The following is a 22,830-nucleotide window of genomic DNA, read 5'->3' as shown; positions in this document are numbered from 1 at the left end:
TAAAATGTGAGGCTGGATGAACACAGCAGGCCAAGCAGCATCTCAGGAGCACTCTCTGATGAAGGGTCTAGGCCCGAAACGCCAGCTTTTGTGCTCCTGAGATGCTGCTTGGCCTGCTGTGTTCATCCAGCCTCACATTTTATGATCATTTATTCCTGCTCTTTGTTTTCCATCTGCTGACCAATTCTCTCTTCATGCCAATGTGTTATCCACCAAGCACATGTGGTAATAACCAGTTAACCTAATCATGTGGTTTCAAGGTTATATGTTTACTAGGGTACTTAATTGCTGCTATTTAAAATAATGCTATAGAATCGGTTAAACCTACCTGAGGGCAGGCAGGTTTATAGTTTAACATCTCATCCAAAAGGCCAAATTACTTAGAGCTGTTTTATTTCATAATAGAAGGAAATGCAGAATTTTAATCTTTTGCAATTATAGCTTTGATTCTTTTGAAAGATAAAAATCAACTTGTCATTTAAGCTGTGAGTATTGCTGTAAAAGGAATATGATGTCAAGCAGGTTGTCTTGCAACTGTCAGGACCGATGCAAGAGTGATAGGTTTCATGGGAGGAAATAATATTGCTGAAGATCAAGGTGTTTGTTTGGCAAGTTGACTCACCATTGAGTGATTTAATGCTAACCACATTCCTAAAATTCATAATGAATTTGCATTTTCTGTTCAATGAACCTTGGCCAGAATTTTGTCTCTTTTCACGTGAACAGATTTCGTGAAAGTACTGCTAAATTTGCTGGACAATTTCTGAATGACTTTGAAAGTAAATTAAGTAGTCTACCATGTAAAGGTAGTCAGACAGATTTCATTAGTGGTCAAATTCTCTTTCAAACTCTGCACCAAATTATGCATAGTTTCATGGTCCGCAACCTCCTTGCACACTAAAATAAAAATACAGTTGGTTCTCCTATGACACACTAGTTGATTTTTGTGTGACATCACACTATAGAAAATCACCATGGAAAATCGTGTTATAGGGAAATCGCTATACCTGTACAGCAGAAAGTACACATTATCCAAATAGTGTTCACTATTTGTCAATCGCGTTTTGGCTAACTCACATTAATGAAACACATGGTATAGCTGAACTGCTTGTATTGAGGATTTCTGGATAATCACTTGAAGTTCTTTTTGGTTTGTTATAGTGCCTTGTCAAAGAATCCTCAATGATGCTGTGCCATTAATATCTCACTATGGTGATTTTGAGGTAATCAAGTAGGGAATCATATGCTGGTATTTGTGAAGCTGATCAATTTAAAATTAAACATTCAGGCCTTTTACTCATTTTAAGGTTTTGTGAAGAAACCAGAAGAGATGCCACCTACTCTTGGGAAAATAAGAATGTGGTTGCGCATATGCCCTTTTTATTTTGCAGCAACACCAGGATGTTTTGAAGTGGGCTGCCATGTAAAGGAATGGTTTGGCATTCTTGTCATAACATAATACTGCCTTAATGGTAATGGAATTGTCAGACTAGAATGAGAAACCTTTTTATTTAGCATGCAGTCGAGACATCTTAGTGCTTCACAGCTAGTGACTTAATTTTTGGGTGTAGTCTCTTCTATAGAACCATTCTCCTTTACAATAAAGAATGCCATTTAGTCAGTGTCTCTGCTTCGTGGAATCTGTTGTTTTTGTAGGTGTGCACTTTAATTTACACATGCACAGACTTCTCAAAAAAAAGTGGTAATTGACCACTGTGTGGTTTTGCTTGAAGGTTGAACATTTCCCACAAACATGGGAGATCTTTCTCTGCAAACGTTGATGCAGTGCCTCTTACATTATCTGTCATTTCATAGAGAAATGTGCAGTTTAATATGGAATTGACCTATGTGTGACCAAAAGTTAAATTCTGGCCTAAGTGATTTTGATCTTGGCAGCGCTTCCAGATGAAATGGACATTTGACCTCATTGCCCTAATTCTATCCAAGGCCCAAAAAAACAGCTTTGTTATTGTTAAGTGACTAGAAGTGCTTGTCCATAAATCTTTATTGGGAATAAGTTTTGGTTCAACTTTGATATTCCCCAGAATAGTAAAAATGCTGTACACTTGAACTGGATTCAAATAAGAAATAGACACGTGAATATAAGGGTTTCGAGATTTTTTTTGTTTTTAAAGTTGTGTATTCATTCACAAGATGAAGGCATCACTGGCTAGGTCATCTTTATTGCCTAACCCTAATTGTCTGGAGGGCTGTGGGTTGGGAGTCACATGTAGGCCGGACTGGGTAAGGATGGCATTTAGTAATAACACTACATTTAGTCATGTTATTGTTTTGGTACAACACCGGGAGAGCAAGACAGTCCAAATCAGACTCACCAACTCTGGATATTGCAATACAATGAAATTAAAACATTCAATAACCGTTAAAATTGCCCACTTGATCCAAACCAGGATTTATACATAATAGGTATCAGATACCAGGTTTATATCTTAGGCAAAAGTTAACACTTTATTGCTAATGCTGTTATTTTAGAGAAAAGTTAAACAAGGTTGTCTAATTAATATCTATTTATTTAACTTCAAGGTACCGCATAGTAGGTTGTTAAGTAAGTTTAAGTTTCACGGGATCCAGGGAGAGCTAGCCAATTGGATACAAAATCACCTTGATGGTGGGAGATAGAGGGCAGTGGTAGAGGGTTGCTCTTCAGACTGGAGGTTTGTAATCAGCGGTGTGCCACAGAGATCCATGCTAGATCCACTGTTGTTCATCATTGATCTAAATGATTTAGACGAGAATTTAGGAGGTATGTTCAGTGAGTTTGCCAATGACACCATGGTGCCATAGTGGACAGTGAGGATGGTTATCTGGGAGTGCAATGAGATCTTGATCAACTGGGTCAGTGGGCTGAGGAATTGCAGATGGAGTTTACTTTAGATAAATGCAAGATATTGTATTTTGGTAAGGCAAACCAGAGCAGGACTTGCAAAGTCAATGATGGGGGCCTGGGGAGTGTTTTCTAGAACAGAGATCTCAGGGCACAAGTTTGTAGCTCCTTGAAAATGGAATCACGGGTAGATGGGGTGCTGAAGAAGGCTTTTGGCATCCAGCTTTCATCAGGCAGAGCATTGAGTATAGGAGATGAGATGTCTTATTACAGCTGTACAAGATGTTGATGAGGCCATATTTAGCGCACTGCAGTTCTGGTCATGCTACTGTAGAAAGGATAATAGTGCTGGAGTCCTGAAAAGATCTTCTAGGATGCTACCTGAACTGGAAGGCTTGAGGTATAAGGAGAGGTTGGATAGGCTGGGACACTTTCCACTGGAGTTTAGGAGGCTGAGGGAGTGACTTTTGTAGAGGTCTATAAAATCATGAGAGGCATCAATAAAGTAGGTAGCAGACAGCTTTTCCCCCTTGTAGGGAAGTTTAAAACTAAGGGCATAGGTTTAAGGTGAGAGGGGAGAAATTGATAAGGGTCCAAAGGGGCATTTTTTTTTTTAGAGGGTGGTGATTACCTTTGGCAGCCCATTCTAGACAATGGTGGATGCAAATACAATCGTTATTTAAGAAATAGACATGTACATGGATGGGATAGGTATGGAAGGATGTGGGCCAAATGCAAGCAAATGGCTCTAGTTTAAATTGTGAAAACTGAGCTGCATGGCAAAGTTAGGCTAAAGGGCCTGTTTTCTCACTATAGACCTCTGACTCAATGAAACTATTTAATGACAAATTATTTAAACCCAATCATTTCTGATTGTAGCCCCGTTCTCTCACTCAGACAATTGAGGGATAAATTAAAAAGTTGTAACCGGCTAATTCACCAAAGTAGTTTCAACAATAGGTTCCAAGTCTTTAAGAAAGTCCTTTTTGAGTTGACAGCCGCATGGGATTAATTCTGAAGACCACCAGTCAATGCAAACAGCTTCCAGCAGACTCCAAGGAATATTGTTATTTCTCAATACAGCAATTTGAAAACCGGATGTAAACTAGAGAGGAACCAAAACTCTTTCCAGCAACCTTTTATACTCATATTGACTTCTGGCACAGAAAATAGTCAAAACCAGTTCAATCTTCGGTTTCTTTTTAGATCGTAGAATCCTTACAGTGCAGAAACAGGCCCATCAACCCAACAAGTCCATACTGACTCTTAGAGCGTCTCACCCAGACCCATCATGCTATAACCCACCTAATCTACATGTCCCTGAACACTACTGGCAATTTGACATGTGCAAACTCCACACAGACATTTACCCAAGGGCGGAATTGAACCGGTGTCCCTGGCACTGAGACACAGCAGTTCTAACCACTGTGCCACCATGCCAACCTTTTTTGTTTTTCCAACATTCTTGGTTAGACTGATTTTGGCACTGTGACACCCCCCCCCCCCCCCAAAAAAATCAACCATTGCCCCTTTTAGCATCCAAGCAGCTGCCAGTTCTTAAGCGTAATATGCCTCAGGCACATAAACATATACATTGTTGTTAGGACATAATAAACTCTGCAATAAACTTTCCAGGCCAGTTCCCAAAAGCAAATAAGTTTGTCCTTTTTTTTAATGACAAGCTCAAAGTCCAAATTTCAACTGTTAACTTCAGCTGCAGTTCCAAACCAAAACTGGGGGGGGGAAAAAAGAAAAATAGTGATGGTCCCAACAGTTTTAAAAGCTAATTTCATTAGTTGAGCTTGTGTTTTAAATATTTCTCTGCAGGCACAGGGGAAGTGGTGGATGCAAGTCCAGTTTACAACATATTGAAAAATAACACTTTGGATAAGTACGTGAATAAAAAAGATACAAAGGGATATCTGCCAAATGCAGGCAAATGGGACTAGTTTAGTTTGGGAATGTGATCAGCGTAAACTGGTTGGCCTGTCTGGTTTGTTTCCATGCTGTATTACTTCAGTGCTCGGTAATCAAATCCATCAACTGTTTAGACATAGAACAGTACAGCACAGAACAGGCCCTTCAGCCCACGATGTTGTGACGACCATTGATCCTCATGTATGCACCCTCAAATTTCTGTGACCATATGCATGTCCAGCAGTCTCTTAAATTACCCCAATGACCTTGCTTCCACAACTGCTGCTGGCAACGCATTCCATGCTCTCACAACTCTCTGTGTAAAGAACCCGCCTCTGACATGCCCTCTATACTTTCCTCCAACCAGCTTAAATCTATGACCCCTCGTGCTAGCCATTTCTGCCCTGGGAAATAGTCTCTGGCTATCAACTCTGTCTATGCCTCTCATTATCTTGTATACCTCAATTAGGTCCCCTCTCCTCCTCCTTTTCTCCAATGAAAAAAAAGTCCGAGCTCAGTCAACCTCTCTTCATAAGATAAGCCCTCCAGTCCAGGCAGCATCCTGGTAAACCTCCTCTGAACCCTCTCCAAATCATCCACATCTTTCCTATAATAGGCCGACCAGAACTGGACGCAGTATTCCAAGTGCGGTCTAACCAAAGTGTTATAGAGCTGCAACAAGATCTCACGACTCTTAAACTCAGCATTTCACTTGGATAAACTCAGTTTTTATCTTTTATTTCCTCCTCAATCCTGTCAGCGTTAAAGGGGCATCTTCAGCTGACACGGTGAATTCTGCTAAAAGATACCGTCTGAAATGTTTAACTGTCTTAAAATACTGAATGACTTGTGCACTTCTAGCAACGTTTTAGATTGCAGGATCCCCTGTATATCTTCAGTATTTTAAAGAAGAATTTCGGATCTTGGATCATGAAATACTGACATGACTGTGTTAATTGCCCATTATAGTTGTACTTCCTGATTTGTCGTAGTCCTTGAAATAGTGTTAAGATGGGAAATTCTTGACTACTGACCCAATATTGAAGAATAAATGGTGATGGCTTTGCAAATCGGGATTCATTTTCTGTGGTCGGAAGATGATAGTGCTCCAGTACCAACACTGTTTTTGATTTTCTCAGCTGAAATTGTAAGAAAAGCAGGTGATGGTGAAAATATGTGAGGAACGTCATATAAACCACCCCATAGTCCCCAGTGCTTGACATAACTCATTGACGTAAACTGTTTATAGGAGCCAATATTGTGGCTTTCTGTAAAGAACTTCCAGCTCTAGTTTCCTTGTGGCTCAGTGATCAGGTAAGATGTGGTACGCAAGATGTGCTGAAAGCTGTTGTCTGTCTAGTATAGAAATGACTTACTAAAGCTGAATTGGATTGCTTTAACTATATTTTACAGTACTAATAATAAATTGTTCCTACGCAGTGCTTGAAAATGTTGAGTATTCTGCTGACTAAAATATTCTGTCTGCTATAATTTAGTCTTTTAATGCTGAAATGGAACAGTGGTCTCACAGACATTCAACAGTATTTCAAATTAAAAATTAATACCATCCTTATTCCATTTAATAAAGCATTTGAGGCTGTATGTTTATCAGTATCCTGGAATATGTGACCGGCAGTAAGTAGCACAATATCAGAGGCTGCAGCAGCATATTATGGCTAACTGATATTATATTGTGAAGAAATTGCCTTTTTACATGCATTTTCATAGGTTAAAGGGTAAATAGGAAGAATCTAAATCTTTGATTACAATTGCCAGTAAGTTTATCACTATTAATGTGTCTTCTATTTCACACTATATTTTTTGATAAATTTACTATTTTTTTTCTTGACATCATTCCTTATCCAGAAATTGTTTCCTAAACCATTCATTACTGTTGGGATTTTGAATTGAGCTGGTAAAACTTTTTGACTTTAGAATCTGAATGCAAATTATTCAGTTGGAACACTGATACTAATGAAAAATTGCCTTTTCAAGCCAGCCATAATGTTCATTTTGATATCTGATTGTGTACAGTAAGCTTGTGGAGCAGGGAGTCCTCATTTTAAGTATCCCTTACTTAAAGTGCCATTCCTTGTTTTAATATCCCTTGTGTCCTGTGTTATTGCATAACTCACCTCATCAGTGAGATCCTCAGCTGTGCTACAGGAATTGGTGCCATGCTGTCAGTGATGTTTTTTTGTGTGAACTGTTCTGTGCAGTGGCACTGAAGTAAACTTTGTTTTAAATCTTTTTATTGAATTTATCTATTTGTACCTGTAATAGAACTTTTTAGGTTTATAGAAAAAATTCTCTACTGTATTCTATAGCACTTCAAAGAAACTGAGTCAAATACTGGTAAAGACTTCTCTCCAAGCAAGGAGCCATTTCCCCTCTCAAACTGCAAATCAAAAACATAAAGCTTATGTCAGCTAGGAATATACAGAATTGCACAAGCATGGCCCAGTAATTCAACTGCTACATTAGTTTTCTACTTTAGGTTTGGTTTCAGAGGATAACCTTCACCTTTCTATGGGAAACCATATTTCACTTAAAGTTGCAATATTCAGAAAAGTAATCTTGACTTTAAGTGAAGATGTCCTGTAAATGCTAAGTGCTGGAGGAACTCTGGCAGCACTTCTTGTAGAGAGGGAGTTACTGTTTTGATCCAAAATAATTATTCTCAAGGTAAGTATGCTTATACTTATACTGTATTTCACTTGTGTGTGTATATATCAGTAGGAAACATTTTGGATTGTATTTCATTTTTGTCCCACACCCCAAATTGCAGAGTGGTGGCTGAAAATTTTGACTTTCTGCTTTTGACAGTTTGCTGCACATGCCCTAGAATTAAAGGAAGTCCATGAGGCACTGATCAACTATTTGTGGTAGCATAGTCCAATATGTCACTGATCCTCAGGTCTAAGAAAACAATAGGTATGTTGTACAATCTCCTCCTCCTTCACTGGCTATAGCTTGTCAAAAATAAGTAGTTATTGAGATTAGTTATAACTCAACCTATTGCTGGCCAGACTGAGATCATATAACTAGCTCTGTTCATTTAACAGAAATTTTCAGTTATGTTGAATTTCTCGAAACATTACCTTCGTGTATTTCACCTTTTATTTGGTTTTAAGAATCAGTTTTTGCTTTCTTTTCACCTGGACTTGAATTGCAAAATGTTGCTGGCTTATCTATGCCGAAAGGAAGCTTTATCACTATATTGTTATTTTGGTTCTGAAGCACACCTAGAAGTTACACTTGCGCAAAACTTTGGACTCAGTCTGGAATGCATTGTTCATTTCTGAACACTGGGATGTAGGAAGAGGGTGATGCACAAATTCAACAACTAATTTGAGGTTGGAAGTGTTAACTTAAGCTCAAGTGGTAAAGACTATGCCTGTATCCCCTTAATAGAAAAGGTTGATCCAATTGAAACGTGTAGGGTCATTGAAGATAATGACAGTAAATATTTTGCTATTACAAGGGTACATTACCTTTTGAAATTAGAGTTAGGTGATTACGTTGGAAAATCACTCTTCACCTAAAGTGTAATGGAAATCTGAAACATTTTAACACCCTAGAAGTCAGTCAGTTGAAGATTTCAAGCTGTGATTCGTTCTGAAATACTTAGTACAAAAAGAAATAGATGGAATTGGAGATACAAATTGAATGGTAGAACTAATTTCGGGATGAGTGGCCTACTTCTGAATCTGATTTTGAAAGAAAAGGAAACAAATTGGAGCAAATTTTAAACTGGTGTCTTGCTAGCCTGATTTGTGAAGAAAACATCATTTACCTGAGCATAAATGAGAATTATAACATCATACAAACGAGTTTATATGATGTGGCTTGCTGGATTGACTTTATTTCCTTGTGTGGGCTCTGGACTTCCTTTTTATTGGTAGTATGCCGGTTGAAAAGATAGAGGAATGTATGAAGTTATGTTTAATGAATCTCTGATTTGCATCATTCTCTTGATTATGAATTTATTTTTCCTTATTTCCTGGTAAATACACGAGTTGTGTTTCTATTACAGGCCTATTGTCCAAACTCTGGCACGCTTAGAATGAAGACCATAGCAGATTTTGGATTTTTGAAAATTTTTAATCACTCACCAGATCAGATGAACGCAAACTGTTTTTTTTAAAACATAAGCATTTTGCTTTTATGGCTCAGAACTGGTTTGAGGTTGTTCCATTTTTTGGTTTTGAGGATCAAAAGTCCTCTGGCACCAGTATTTCTGAGGCCAGTTCTTCACGTTTTGTACCCTGCATTTAATATTTAAGTTTGAGTAAGAGGACTGAAAGCATTTCAGTGGTTATGGTGGTCTCAAAGATGTGAAGGTATAAGGTAAAGTCACTGTAGTCCTACTGGAGCATAAGCTGAATCTCATTAAATTGTTGATTCATAAGAGAATCGAGCATTACAGGGGAAGGTCAGGAATGTTGGATCAGCCATCATTCTTTTGAATGGATGAGAAAAGAGGAGGCCGCTTGGCCCCTCAAGTTATCACTTATGGTGTTTAGATGACTAGCGGTAGTTAACTTCCAGGTGAGGGAAAATGTTGAAACGAGGAGTCCTTCACGTTAACCTATACCAGTGTGAAAATTAAACCCATGCGGTTGGCATTACTTGCATAGCAAACCAGCCATCCAGCCAACTGAGTTAACCTGGCAAATCTGAGCAGATTGTTCTATGTTTATCTGAGATGGAAGCTCTTAAAAAAAAAAAAAAAGTTTATTCATCAAAGTTTGAGTTAGCGCAGCATGGTGGAGGTGTGCACCCCACAGACGACTACACTTCTTCAACATGGATTAAGCCTCATGTATGTCAAAGTAGGCATAAGAGAACTGTAGGGAATCTAATCTAATTAGTAAACCAGATTTCCTCTAAGCTACAGGCCCAACTTGTCTATGCAAATCCTCTGATTTGCATCCATTTTGCCCTATCCTCATAATGGTACATGGTATTAGTGAGACTGCACGTGGAATATTGCCTGCAGTTTGGTCACCTTTCTTGAGTAGAGGTGTAATCACGTTGGAAGTGGTTTAGGGAAGGTTGGCTAGGTTAATGCTAGAGATGAAATGTCATCTTTGAAGCATAGATTGAGCAGTTTAGGCCTATAATTGGTAGAGTTTGGAAGAACGAGAGGAAATCTAATTGGGGGATATATTATGCCAAAGGGAATCGCCAAAGTAGGTGTAGATGATGTTTCCTCTTCTAGGGCAATCTAAAATGAGAGATCATAGTTTAGTATAAGGGATAATAGATCTAAAACAGATGAGAAATTACTTCTCTCAAAGGTTTGTGAATCTGTGGAATTCACTATTCCAGAGTGTGATGGATGCCAGGACATTAAGTAAATTTGAGGAGATACAGATTTTTAGTTAGCAATGGGTTGAAAGGTGTACAGAACAGACAGGAAAATGGAGCTGAAGACAAGTTTGAGATCAACCAAGATCGTATTGAATGGAAGAGCAGACTTGAGTGGGTGAATTGCCTCCTCCTCCTCTTAGTTATAGACATGCGGCACGGAAACAGACCCTTCAGTCCAACCAGCCCATGCCAAACATAATCCCAAACTAAACTAGTCCTGCCTGTCTGCTCCTGGCCTATATTCCTCCAAACCTTTCCTGTTCACATATCTATTCAAATGTCTTTTAAAGACTGTAATTGTGCCCACATTCAATACTTCATTAGGAAGTTCATTCCATACATGAACCATCTTCTGTGTTTAAGAGAAAAAAAATTGCCGCTTATCTTCTTTAAATTTCTCTTCTTCTGTCCTTAAAAATGAGCCCCCTAGCCTTGAAATCCCCTATCCTAAGGAAAAGGCACCTACTATTAACCTTATCTATACCCCTTTTGACCTTAGCTTATAAAATCATCTCTCAACGTCCAGTAAAAAAAGTCCCTGCCTTTCTTTGTAACTCAAACCTTCCGTTCCCGGCAACATATTTGTAAATCTTCTCTGCACCCTCACCAGCTTAATATCCTTCCTATAACAGGGTGACCAGAAATGGACACAGTACTCCAGAAGAGGTCTCACTAATGTCCTGTACAACCTCAATATGACTTCCCAACTCCTATACTCAAAAGAATGAAGCAGTGAAAGCAAGCGTTCTAAATGTCTTTTTAAAAACCATGTCTATATGTGACGCAAACATCAAAAGAATTATACCTGAACACTCTGTTCACAACATTACCCAAGACCCTATCAATAATCGTAGAAGCCCTACCCATTTTTGTACCAAAATTCAAAACCTCGCACTTATCCACAATGAACTTCTCCTACTATTTATCACTCCATTGACCCGTTTAACCAAGATCCCTTTGTAATAATAGAAAATTTTCACTGTCTGCAATGCCACCAATTTTGGTGACATATGCAAATTTACTAACCCATGCTTTCTATATTCACTTTTATATATTATAAATAACAAAGGACCCAGAACTGACCCGTGTGGAACTCTGCTGATGACAGGTCTCCAGTTCAAAAAAAAACAACCCTCCACCACCACTGTCTCCTGCTGTCAAGCCAATTTTGTATGCAATTAGCAAGGTCCCCTAAATCCCATGTGACCTAACCTTAGCAATTAGCCTGCCTGTGGAACATTGCTTACGTTGACTTTTGACTTTAGTAATACCTTTGTATACTAATCTGCTGTCAACATTGTCAATCATTTTGGTAGCTTCCTGAAAAAGCTCTCTCAAGTTTGTGCGACATGATTTTCCTCACATAACCATTCTGACTATCCCTAATCAATTTTTGCCTCTCTAAATGTCCATAATTCCTACATTTTAAAATCATCTCCGACAATTTATCCACAACTAATGTCAGACTCCATTATATAGTCCCCTGCTCTCTCCTTGTAGCCCTTCTTAAACAAAGGTGGAACATTAGCCACCCTTTGTTATAGATGATCCAGTCATTCCTGCAAGGAGACTCGTAATTTCCTCCCTTACTTCCCACAACTAGAGGATTATTTTTCAGACTACAGGCCTGTCACCAGTGTTCCACAGGGATCTGGATCTTCTCTTGTTTGTCATCTGTACTTTTTGTCCTTGTCATTTTACATAAGAGACATTGTTAGAAAGTTTGCAGGTGACACCAAACTTGGTGTCAGAGTAGACAGTAAAGAAGGTTTTCTAAGATTACAAAAGGATCTTAATCAGTTAGGTCAATAGGCTGAAAAATGGCAGAAATGGAAAATATATGAAGGTTTGCATTTTGGTATAATAAACAAGGGTAGAACTTATACCGTTAATGGCAGGGCTTTGGTACTGTTGTATACCTAAAGAGCTTCCTCTTCTGTAATATGGTAAGTGTGGAGCTGGAGGAACACAGCAGGCCAGGCAGCATCAGTGGAGCAGGAAAGTTGACGTTTCTGGTTGGGACTCTTCTTCAGAAATGGGGGTCAGGGTTGGCGGGTGAGAGTGGAGAAAAGGAGCTCAGAAATAAACAGTGGAGGGGTGGGGTTGGAGAAGGTAGGTGGTATGGTGATTGGTGAGTGCAGGTAGGGAATAGTGAAGTTGGTCAGTGGGATAGGTGGGGGAGAAGACTGACAAGTTGTCAGGTCAAGGAGGTGGAGTGAAAGTGAGGGTTGGTCATGGGATGAGGCCAGCGGCGGGGTGATTTTGAAACTGGTAAAATCCACATGTAGACCATTGGGCTGTAGGCTCCCAAGACGGAATATGAGGTGCTGCTCCTGTACTTTTCAGACGGCATCATTATGACACTGGAGGAGGCCCAGGATGGACTTGTCGCCCAGGGAGTTGGAGGCGGGGTAGGTAGTTGAAAGGGTTCGTGACTGGGAGGTGTTTGTTCCGAACAGAGCGTAGGCGCTCTACAAAGGAGTCTCCGAGCCTCTGCGTGGCCTCCCCAATATAGAGGAGGCTGCATCGCAAGCAGTGGATGCAGTCAACCACGTTGGGTTTGGGGATACTTTTGGGGGTATATCATCAGACACAGAATGGCAGACAAGTTTTAACTTATCATAGAGTTGGTGTTGTGACAAGTAGGTCACGTATGATTAATCTGGTTGAGATTTTTCGAAGAAGGCCGTTCATTGCAGGATGTTAGCTTCCAAAGGCATTTTGCAAATTCTCGCCAAATGTTGAATCTGTTCAATCACGAGGGTAACTAGAATTTCAAAATTTAAGTGTAAAAGTTTGAATTAGCTAGGAGATTCTCAGAATCCAATTCAAGTCAAATCTACAGTCCCTGGCAACTGTACAAAAGTAATAGAAATTTTTGCCTGCCAACACAAGATTTCTCTAACTCCGTTCTTCTACCTAGACTTAGGTTTACTTTGGTCTGTTTGCATGATGCAGATCTGGCCCAGTTGATCCAAACCAAATTTATATTCCAGAGGAGTCTGCTCCCATTATTTTCTAAATCAATTTGCACTCCTGCATCTCCCTCCCAATTTGTATCTTATCTATTGAACTGGCTTTTGCTTATCTCAAATGAGCTATAATCCAAGGACAGAACCAAGGCATATATTAACGTTCAGTAATTGATTGAAGGGTCCTTTAAACCAATAGTACGGGAGTCACTGCCTTGCTGTCTGCTCCTCAAATTCACACAATTTCTTGTAGTTGTAACTTTAGTTTTTTCTTTCTGCCTTGTAACGTATGGCTTGACGATTAATTCGATGGTTTTATAATCCAGATGTGTTCCAAGATGTCCTCTGAGGCAAGGGAGGAAATAATTGGCATGCTTTCAAAAACTTTCAATTCCTCTCTGGCTGTCCTCTAGTCCTGTGGTTAATGTGATGCCATTATTCAAGAAGGAAGCAAGGAATAAACCAGGAAACTACAGGGCCGTCAGATTTCCCTTACTTGTGGGAAAATTACTGAAAGCAATTCTGAAGGACAGAATTAATCTGTGTTTGAAGAGGCAGCTATTAATCAAGAACAGTCAGCATGGATTTCGTTAAGGGGAGGTCATGTCTGACCAACATGATTAAATTTTTCAAAAAGATGATAAGACATGTAGATGAGCACAAATATTCAATATAGATGACTTCGAGGTTTTTGGTGAGGTCCTGCATGGGAGACTGATACAAAGGGTAAGAGCCATTGGGATTCAAGGCGATTTGGCAAGTTGAATCCATATTTAGGTGAGTAGTCAGAAGCAGAGCACTGATGGAGCGGTGTTTTTCTGGCTGGTAGTCTGTTGCCCCGTAGGGTCTTGTTGATGCCCGTGCTGTTTTGTGGTTTTAGATTTCAATGTAGCAGGGTTGATCAGTAAGTTTGCAGATTTCAAAAACAACGATGTGGTAAGTGGTGAGGAGGATAGCCTTAGCTTACAGAGAAATGTAGATTGGCTGATCAGTACACAAATTGAATTCAATCCAGATAAACTGAGGTGATGCACTTGAACAGGACAAACAAGGCAAGGGAATTGGTGATGAAAGGTAGAACTCTGGGAAGCTTCAAAGGAACCTTGATATGCAAATACTTTAGTGACTTAAGGTGTCGGGACAGTTCGATTAAAATGAATAAGAACGCTTATGGCATATTTGTCTTTATTAGCTGAGGCGTAGATCTGAACAGCAGAGAAGTTATGCTGAAGCTGTATGAAGTGTTGATTGGGCCACAGCTAGAATATTGTGTGGTTCTGGAATCCACTGTAGGACAGGTATGATCATTCTGGAGATGGTGCAGAGGAGTTTGCTAGGATATTGACTGGGTTGGAGAGTTTATGAAGAGAGATTGGACCAGTTTTTCTTGGAGCTGAGGAAACTGAGTGTCATGATCAAGATACCTAAAGTTATGAGTGACATAGGTTAGGCAAGAATAAATGTTTCCTCTGAATTGAAGGGTGAATGACCAGGGGCAATAGATTTAAAGTAAGAGGCAGAAGGTTTTTAGAGGTGATGCAAGAAAAACCTTTTTCAAATAGAGGTTTGATGGGATCTGGAATTTACAGCCTGTCAGAGTGATTAGATGCAGAAACTGTCCACATTTTAAGTATTAAATGTCCACTTGTGATGCCAAGGCTGCGAGGCTTTGAGCCAACTGCTAGAAAATGCGATTAGAATAGCTAGATGGTTGTATTTTGGTGCAGACGCGATGGGCCTTTTACTGTGCTGTAGATCTCTAGGCAATTTCAAAGCATGTTGAGCATATCTTTTCAAAATTAAAAACAACACAGTTGCATGTGCAAAATACTGCTGATGCTGGGAATGTGTAATAAAAATAGAAAATGCAGGAAATTCTCAGGTGGAAAGAATCATCAACCTGAAACGAATGTTTTCTCTATACGTACTCAATATTCCCAACATTCCTTTTTATTACAAAGAAACAAGCATGTCTTTGACATTTTGGACAATAACTTGATGTGCAGTAACTGGTAATTGCAAATTTAACAGCAGTTTTTCACATTTAGCATTATTTACCAGTGCAGTTTACATTGGTTTTATTCAGGTGATTTGCTTTCATATTTCAGGCATTTTAACAGCTTGAATTTTTTTTGATTGAAGTGACATCAATTTTTCGTAAAATTCTTTAATTTTAATTTTCAAGGATTGGCTCCTATGTAGAGTTGTTAAAAGACCATATTTGGCACCAAGCTCACTTTCAGACAAGTGAAGCAGCTGTGCATGACTGTTGTTGAGATGGCTTTAATCTTTCTGCAATTGTCTTTTTGCAGTTTACCTAACACCATGTTAAGTGCAGGAAAAGAAAATTTTCGTCTGAAGAGCTACAAAAACAACTCTCTCAATCCCGATGAGATGAGAAGGCGACGGGAAGAGGAAGGACTGCAGCTACGAAAACAGAAACGTGAGGAACAGGTAGATGTGAACGTTTATTTTTGTTTGCTGTAGTTGCAAGATTTTAAAATGGGGATGAACCTGGTGCATGTTACTCTTTTGGCCACCCTAACACAAATGTCCAATTGCATGTATTTTCTGTCATATGAGCATTCATCAGTTCAGCAAGAAACAATTTTGTTTCTCCTCTTCTACGTTGGTACTAACATAGATATATTTGTTGTTGACTGATGCTTAGTACGAAATAAGGAATTAAACCTGGCGCTTGCTATTTTGTCATGTCTATCCAAGCCTTTTCTGAGGATGTTTCAAGTAGGCCCCATCATTTGTTCCCTGACCCAGTTTGCATTACAGTGTTAGCCAGTTCTGTAATCTTGGCCCTATGTTCGTAGATACTCTAATTGATTTTCTCTGCCCGGGGATTAACCACTTTACTTTCAGAACAAGTAATGTTCTTGGTACTCTTACCCTGCAAAAACTACAATTTGCATCTTTATTTTCCCCTGAATATGTTGTAGCCTCCCATACTACATTGGAGCAAAAGTAGGACATTCAGCCTATCAAATCTGCCCTGCCATTTAATGAGTGTGGCTGATCTGGTGACCCTCAGCACTTTGCCTTCTCCCTATAATCTTTGGTTACCTTACTGATTTAAAAATTTGTCCCTATGGTAAAGAATTCCACACATTCACTACACCTTGACACAAATTCCTCCTCAATGCGGTCCTAACTGTTCACTGCATCATAGCTATGGTCTGACTGTTGTCTTGTACAGTTTTAACAGTACTACCCTGCGTTTTTTTCTGCTTCATTCCCTTTGAAATAAATGCCAACATTCTGTTTGCCTTTCCTATTACCCACTGAACTTGGCTGCTAGCTTTGTGATTTGGTGTGCAAGGACTCTTAAATCTCTGTTTTCTACAGTCATTATCATTTAAATAATCTTCTCTGTTCTTCCTGCCAAAATGCATAAGATCACATTTTTCCAATATTACATTCCTTCTGCCAAGTTTTGCTCACGTGCAGCCAATTTTCTAGCACCCTACATTTATTTGGCTTTTTGATTGACATGAAGCCTTGAAACAGCCTTCACCAAAGCCACAAGAAGTGGTACGTTGTCACAGCTTTTCTGCAGTCTTGAAATGGTTGATATATCCTGTTAGCACCTGCCTTCCAATGTCCAGCTTTGTGGAACTGCCCTGATTGAACAAGCGTAAAACCAATTACTCTTAGAGGATATCTACGGGAGCACTTTGTTCTCACCCTGACACTCAGGGAAAATCTCCATGACTGTTTTTCTGCTTTTTTGCAACATCATCCTCCAGAAATAGGATGGGAGTAGGCTTTTCGGCCACTGAAGTCTCCTCTTCTATTCAAATAGATTGTGGCTGATCTACCTCAACCATTTTCACGCACTACCCTTGATATTTTTAACATCTAAAAACTATCCATTTCTGTCATAAATGTACTCAGTGAACCTCCACAAATCTCTTGGGGGTTCCTAAGTTTCATCACCCTCCCAGTGAAAAAGATCCCAAATACCTGTCCCAAAATAGCCTACCTCTCTTACTCTGAGACTTCCCCTATGGTTCCGGGCCCCCATTTCCTCCCAGTTAGAAGAAATGTGTTTCCTACAATGTCTAAGAATTTTATATTAGGTGAGATCACTTCCCATTATTCTAAATGCAAGTAACTCAATCTCTCCTCAAGACACCTCTGGGACAAGTGGGACCTACTGGCCCAGAGATGGGCGGGCACTACTACTATACCACAAGACTCTTAAAGGTCAGCATAGTATTCAACTTTGCTGGTTGCAACTATACAATAGTTTGTGATTTGCGAGCAAGGTCGCTGAGTCCCTTTGGATATTAACACTCCGCAATCTCATTTGTAAAAAATGATGTGCATTTGTCTTTTGCAACAAGTGATAACTTCGCAATTTTCCACGCTTATATTCTTGTTCAGTCATTTCACCTGAATAAATGTCTTTGCAACCTCCTCATGATTTGCGTTCCCACCTATTTTTGTGTGATTGGAAAACGTAGAAATAATGTATTTAGTCCCACAGAAAAATTGTGGTTAGCTGAGGCCCAAGCACTAATCCTTGTACTACTCAATTAGTGACAGACTGCCAAACTGTGATAACCTGTATGCTTCTACTATTTTTGGCCCATTGATCAGTTTCTCAATCCATGCTGGTATGTTATGTGATTCCTTCTATCAACTGCCTGAGTGAGACCTTTATGAAAAGGCTAATACACCACATCCACTGTTTTCTACACCTCTTATGTTAGTTGCGTCAACTCAATGGGTTTGGCCAACTTAATTCTTTTCTCCTAAATCCTGCTCAATCATACCACTATTTTTTTTTTTGCTATACAGTTTTCACTGAACATCACAACAGATACTAGGAATTTTCCTACTGATCAACATTCCCTGCAGGCTGAGCATGCAGGTGCCCCAATGCTTCTTGAGCAACAATTGATGTCAGCATGCCAGTAATGGTATTAACATCCGGCATTACCAGTCATGGTATGAACACAATGAGTAGTGAAGAAGGTTGTCTGAGATTACAGAGAGATCTTGATCAGTTGGGCCAATGGGCTGATGAGTGGCAGATCGTGTTTAATCTGGATTCATGCGCGATAGCGTGATACCAAAATGCAAATAAGGACAGGACTTGTGCAGTTAATAGTAAGGCCATGGGTAGTCTTCTAGAACAGGAAAACCTAGAGGTTCGGATACATAATTCTTTGAAACGTGCATCACAGGTAGACAGGATGGTTAGGAAGCCCCACAGCAATGTGTTTGACTTTAACTGCCCTCTGAAATTACATGACAAGCCACCAGCTGCCATATTTGACCACTAAAATGTCTGAAATAAGAAATGAAATATGGACTAACTAACGTTGACATAGGGACCATTGACAATGGCAAGGTCAAGTTTGTTGACCCTGCAAAACCCTCCTTACCTACCTCTGGGGGTGGGCACCAAACTTGGGTTTGATATTTCTCAAACTAGTCAAGCAACAGCCTGACATGGTCAAAGTCACAGAATTATATCATACCTTTCAGACAATGTCCCAGACAATGCAATCTCCATCTCTTAGTGTGTTCTGACCCTCCAGCAGGGTAGGCCCAGTAGAGATGATACAGTCAAGACGATGTTGCCCTGGGAGTCCTCAACATGGAGTCCAGACTGCATGATATCTAATGGTAATCAACAAGAGGTTTCCTTGTCCACATTTGACTGGATGCTAAGTACCAATCACAACCCACACATCGAGCACCACCCTGAGAAAGCACCAAGTGTGACCAGGATGCAGAACAGTCTCTGGGAGCAAGACTTCTCTGTTCAACACCAAGACTTGCTTGGCAGCACCATGACTGACTAAGCTGATTGAGTTTTGAAGGACATAGACACTAGACTGCCAAGTGGATGATCATCATGCTGTCGTCGCATGTCAGTCTTCAGTCAGTCAATTCACTCTCTTTGATAATGAGAAACAGCTGATTGGGGATTAAGAAGTTTATAAATGGAGGTAGATGCATGGTTGTGGACATACTTTGGGCAGTGAAACGTTTGTACTTGAGCTCCCTAATCTTTTTGGCACCCTAGCTTTCTCTGTGTGTTAATGATCTAGAACTTGGTGTGCAGGGCACAGTTTCCAAGTTGGTGAATGATGCAAAACTTGGAAGTGATGTCATATATGAAGAGGACTGTATAATTTCAGAAAGTTGTTGACAAATTGGTGAAGACAGCTAAGTGGTTGAAGTTCAATCCACAGAAGTATGAAACAATGTTTTGATAGAAGATGCCAATATTGAACAAAAGGTGCTACTCTGAGCGTAATATAGGAGCAAATGTGCACAGGACATGAAAGGTGATGGGACAAGTAGAGCAAGGAGTTAATAAAGCATGCAGAATTCAACGCTTTTATTAAAAGGGATATAACGTACAGGAGCAAGGAGGTTATGCTGAACTTGTCTAAGTCAACTGAAATATTGTCAAGTTCTGAGCACCACACTTTGGGTGAGAAGAATATGATAATATAGGGCGTGCAGAAAATAAGTTTCTCATCCCTGGAAAAGTTCAGTTCTGGAGATAGATTTGGAAAAGCTGGGATGTTTCCTCTGGAGACTAGGAGGCTGAAGGGAGATTTGAAATAAATTTTCAGAATCAGGAGGGCAATGCACAGACTAAACGGAGAGAAACTGTTCTCCCTCAACAGAATCAAAAACCAGAGGGGACACAGAATTTGCAAAAGAAAATGTGATGAAAAAATCTTTTTCACAGTGAGTACTGACCACCTTGAATGTGTTGCATGAAAGTATAGTGGGGGTGTGTTCAATTGAAGCATTCGGGCACATTAGATGGTTATTAAAAAAGAAAAAATATTCAGGGTTCTGGAGAAAAGGGCAGGACAATGTCAGAATTACAATGCTCGTTAGAAACTCTGCCGACCTGTTGCGGTGAACAGCTGTCTCCAACACCGTAACAATAGCAAAGCTGACAACTTTTGCTGATGATTTGAAATATTATATATTGCTTTCATTTATTTTTGAGGAAGGTCATGCGTTGTTGAGACAAAATACATTGGCAACTCACTGGACAGGAAGCCAAGCTGACCTCTGAACAGAAATTGTACATGTTAGGTTTGTATTCCCTCAAAGTTTGAAGAACAAGAGGTGATCTCATTGTTCAATAAAACATTCTTAAGGGACTTGTTAGGATAGATGCTAGAAGGATTTTTACCAAAATGCAAAACTAGGTTTGAACAGCGGGTCAGCCATTGACACTGAGATAAAAAGGAATTTCTTGACTCAAAATCTCATTAATCTTTAGAATCGTTGTCATTGTGTATATGCGAGTCTGAGATATATCAAACTTTGGTTACCAAAAGATATGGGTAATAGTGCGGGAAAATGAAGTAGAGCAGGCTTGAAAAGACAAATGGCTACTCCTTTTATCATTCTATTGCAAACATTTTGAATATAGTTCCCTAAAATGTAAACGTCCTAACTTGATCTGTAGTTCTTTATCAAAATTTGCTATTCTGTACATTTTATGTATCTGATTACATTTGTTCAAAATGCTAAAACATTTCATGGTATCTCAACTTCTATGACTATAAATTAATTTTCCATCCTTTCTGCTAACCATTTGTTTAGTTTAATGTTTGTTTCCTATTCCTTCTAGCTATTCAAACGTAGAAATGTCACACACACGGAGCAGGAGGAGGAAGATGATGAGGTAATGAGTGACAGTGGATTCCATGAGTCACAAGTAAACATGGATATGGCTTTGGTAAGCAACATGTCATCTAAAACTAACATGCTCCATCCCACCTAAAGACAAACTGTCACAACTTACAAATTTCTGCACTGCTTCCGCAGTAAATTATGATTAGCATAAATTAAAATGTAGTTTCACCTTCCTCCAGCAACTTTGTTTGCTGATGCAAGTTACTAAGGTAGTTTGACAGAAGGGATGGTAAAATGAAATGAACTTCCTGATACTCACTTTATAGGCAACAAATAACAATTTATTTATCTAACTCTAATGGTGGACAAATTAACAGATCTACCAGCAAACCAAGAAATTCCCCCTTAAATACTAACTATTCCCAAAAGAAACAAAATTCTAATGGTGTGCTGTTCCAACAAATACAAGTCCAACTTTATTAGACAAAAGTAATAAGAAAAATAAATTGTACCTTTTGACATCATTATGACAAGATGGCTTCATTTTTTTTAAATCAATGGCATTATTACTAAATCCATGATGTGTTACTTTAGATTACTGCATTTCATACTAACTCTATAAACATTAAACACTACCATTTCTATCTTGTATACAATTTCCTTTTAATCTCACCTACAATAATATTCTTGTTGAAGGTCATGAAAATCTGTAAATTAAATCTTTATAACATAAGACGCCAATTAAATAGTCTAGTGTTCTTCTCTTTAAATCTTTGCAAAATCATCAAAGGACTATGTTCAGTGTACATAACTGTCTCTGATATATTGCCTGCAACATAAGCGTTAAAAGGTTGAGGCCAGTACTAAACTAAACTAACTCCTTTCAACAATGGAATGTTTTTTTCGGTGGGTTTTCAGTTTCTTTGAAAAATAGCTGGCTTTTCAATTCTACAATTGTCCTCTTGTAACAACCCAGCTCCAACTCCTACATCGCTTGTGTGAATAGTGACTTTAAAGGGCTTCAAGAAATTTGGTGTTGCTGAAACTGGTGTAGTGGTTAATACTGCTTTTAAATTCTCAAATACCTCCTGGTATTGTTGTGTCCACCAAAATTGCATACTTTTCATCGGCAAATCTTAGTGGCACCACCACACTACTGAAGCTTGGTACAAATTTTCTATAGAATCTGCTCAGTCCCAGACAGTGTTGCACTTCCTTCTTTGAGGATGGTCTTGGAAATGGTTGATGGCCTTTGTTTTCATGTTCCTTGGGGTCAGCCTTCCATGTCTGATGTTGTCCTAAGAACATCTCTTCTGCCTTCACAAAATCAGATTTTGCCAAATTTATGGCCAGTTTACTTTCTGTAGTCTTTCAAAGACCTCTGCTGAATGCACCATGTGGTCTCTCCACGAATGGCTAAAGATCACCAAGTCATCTATACAAATGGCACCATTTGTTATTCCTGCCACAACTCTGTTCATGAGTCTTTAAAATCTGGCTGATACATTCTTCATTCCAAAGAGTATTACTTTAAATGGATACAGCCTATTTGGGGTTACAAACGCAGAAGCTTGTCTCACTGTCACTAACAAATGTACTTGCCAGTAACCATGAAGTAAGTCCTATTTTGTGATGTAAGTGTCTTGTCAAATTTTTTTCCACTCCGTCGACCGGTCTCGGAATTGGGTATGAGTCTGATTTTAGTCACTACATTGACTTTTCAGTAATCCATGCAGAATTGTTGCGTGCCATCAGGTTTGGGAACCAATGCAATCAGTGAACTCCATTCTCTTTTTGATTCTGCTTCAAGAAGACCTCAGTGAGCATCGCTTCTACTTCTGTACCTGAACTACTTTGAAAGGATCAATCCTGAAGAAGTGTTATATTGGAACCGCATTCCACAAATGTACAATAGTATTGGTCCTCCCCCCTCTATTTCTACGTATGCCCTCGTGGTCCTTGAACAGGTCTTTGAAATTCAGTTCTGATCTTGAGACAGCTTACTACCCTATCCCATTCTTTCAGGGCTTCCTTATTATTTGATTTATTATGAGATACATAATTTGGATTTTTATCTCTCTT

The 22,830-nt window shown here is 39.2% G+C and overlaps 1 protein-coding gene across 3 annotated transcripts in view; it reads left to right on the top strand.

Annotated features, from left to right (window-relative positions):
* The window catches only part of LOC125456866 (importin subunit alpha-5), a 79,461-nt gene that overhangs the window by 3,646 nt on the left and 52,985 nt on the right, over positions 1–22,830 (top strand). Inside the window, exons 2-4 of one of the 3 annotated variants that reach the window (XM_059650283.1) lie at positions 7,589–7,696; positions 15,423–15,564; positions 20,744–20,797. In XM_059650283.1, the coding sequence (XP_059506266.1) occupies positions 15,436–15,564; positions 20,744–20,797 (183 nt within the window). In that variant the 5' untranslated portion in view covers positions 7,589–7,696; positions 15,423–15,435. Of the gene's footprint in view, positions 1–7,588; positions 7,697–15,422; positions 15,565–20,743; positions 20,852–22,830 lie in introns of all 3 variants that reach the window. The other 2 variants (XM_048540345.2, XM_048540344.2) reach the window with 2 other exon arrangements.

Source organism: Stegostoma tigrinum, chromosome 12 (genome assembly GCF_030684315.1).
Source record: "Stegostoma tigrinum isolate sSteTig4 chromosome 12, sSteTig4.hap1, whole genome shotgun sequence".
NCBI classification, from domain to species: Eukaryota; Metazoa; Chordata; class Chondrichthyes; order Orectolobiformes; family Stegostomatidae; genus Stegostoma; species Stegostoma tigrinum.
This window is presented reverse-complemented; position numbering and strand designations above follow the sequence as displayed.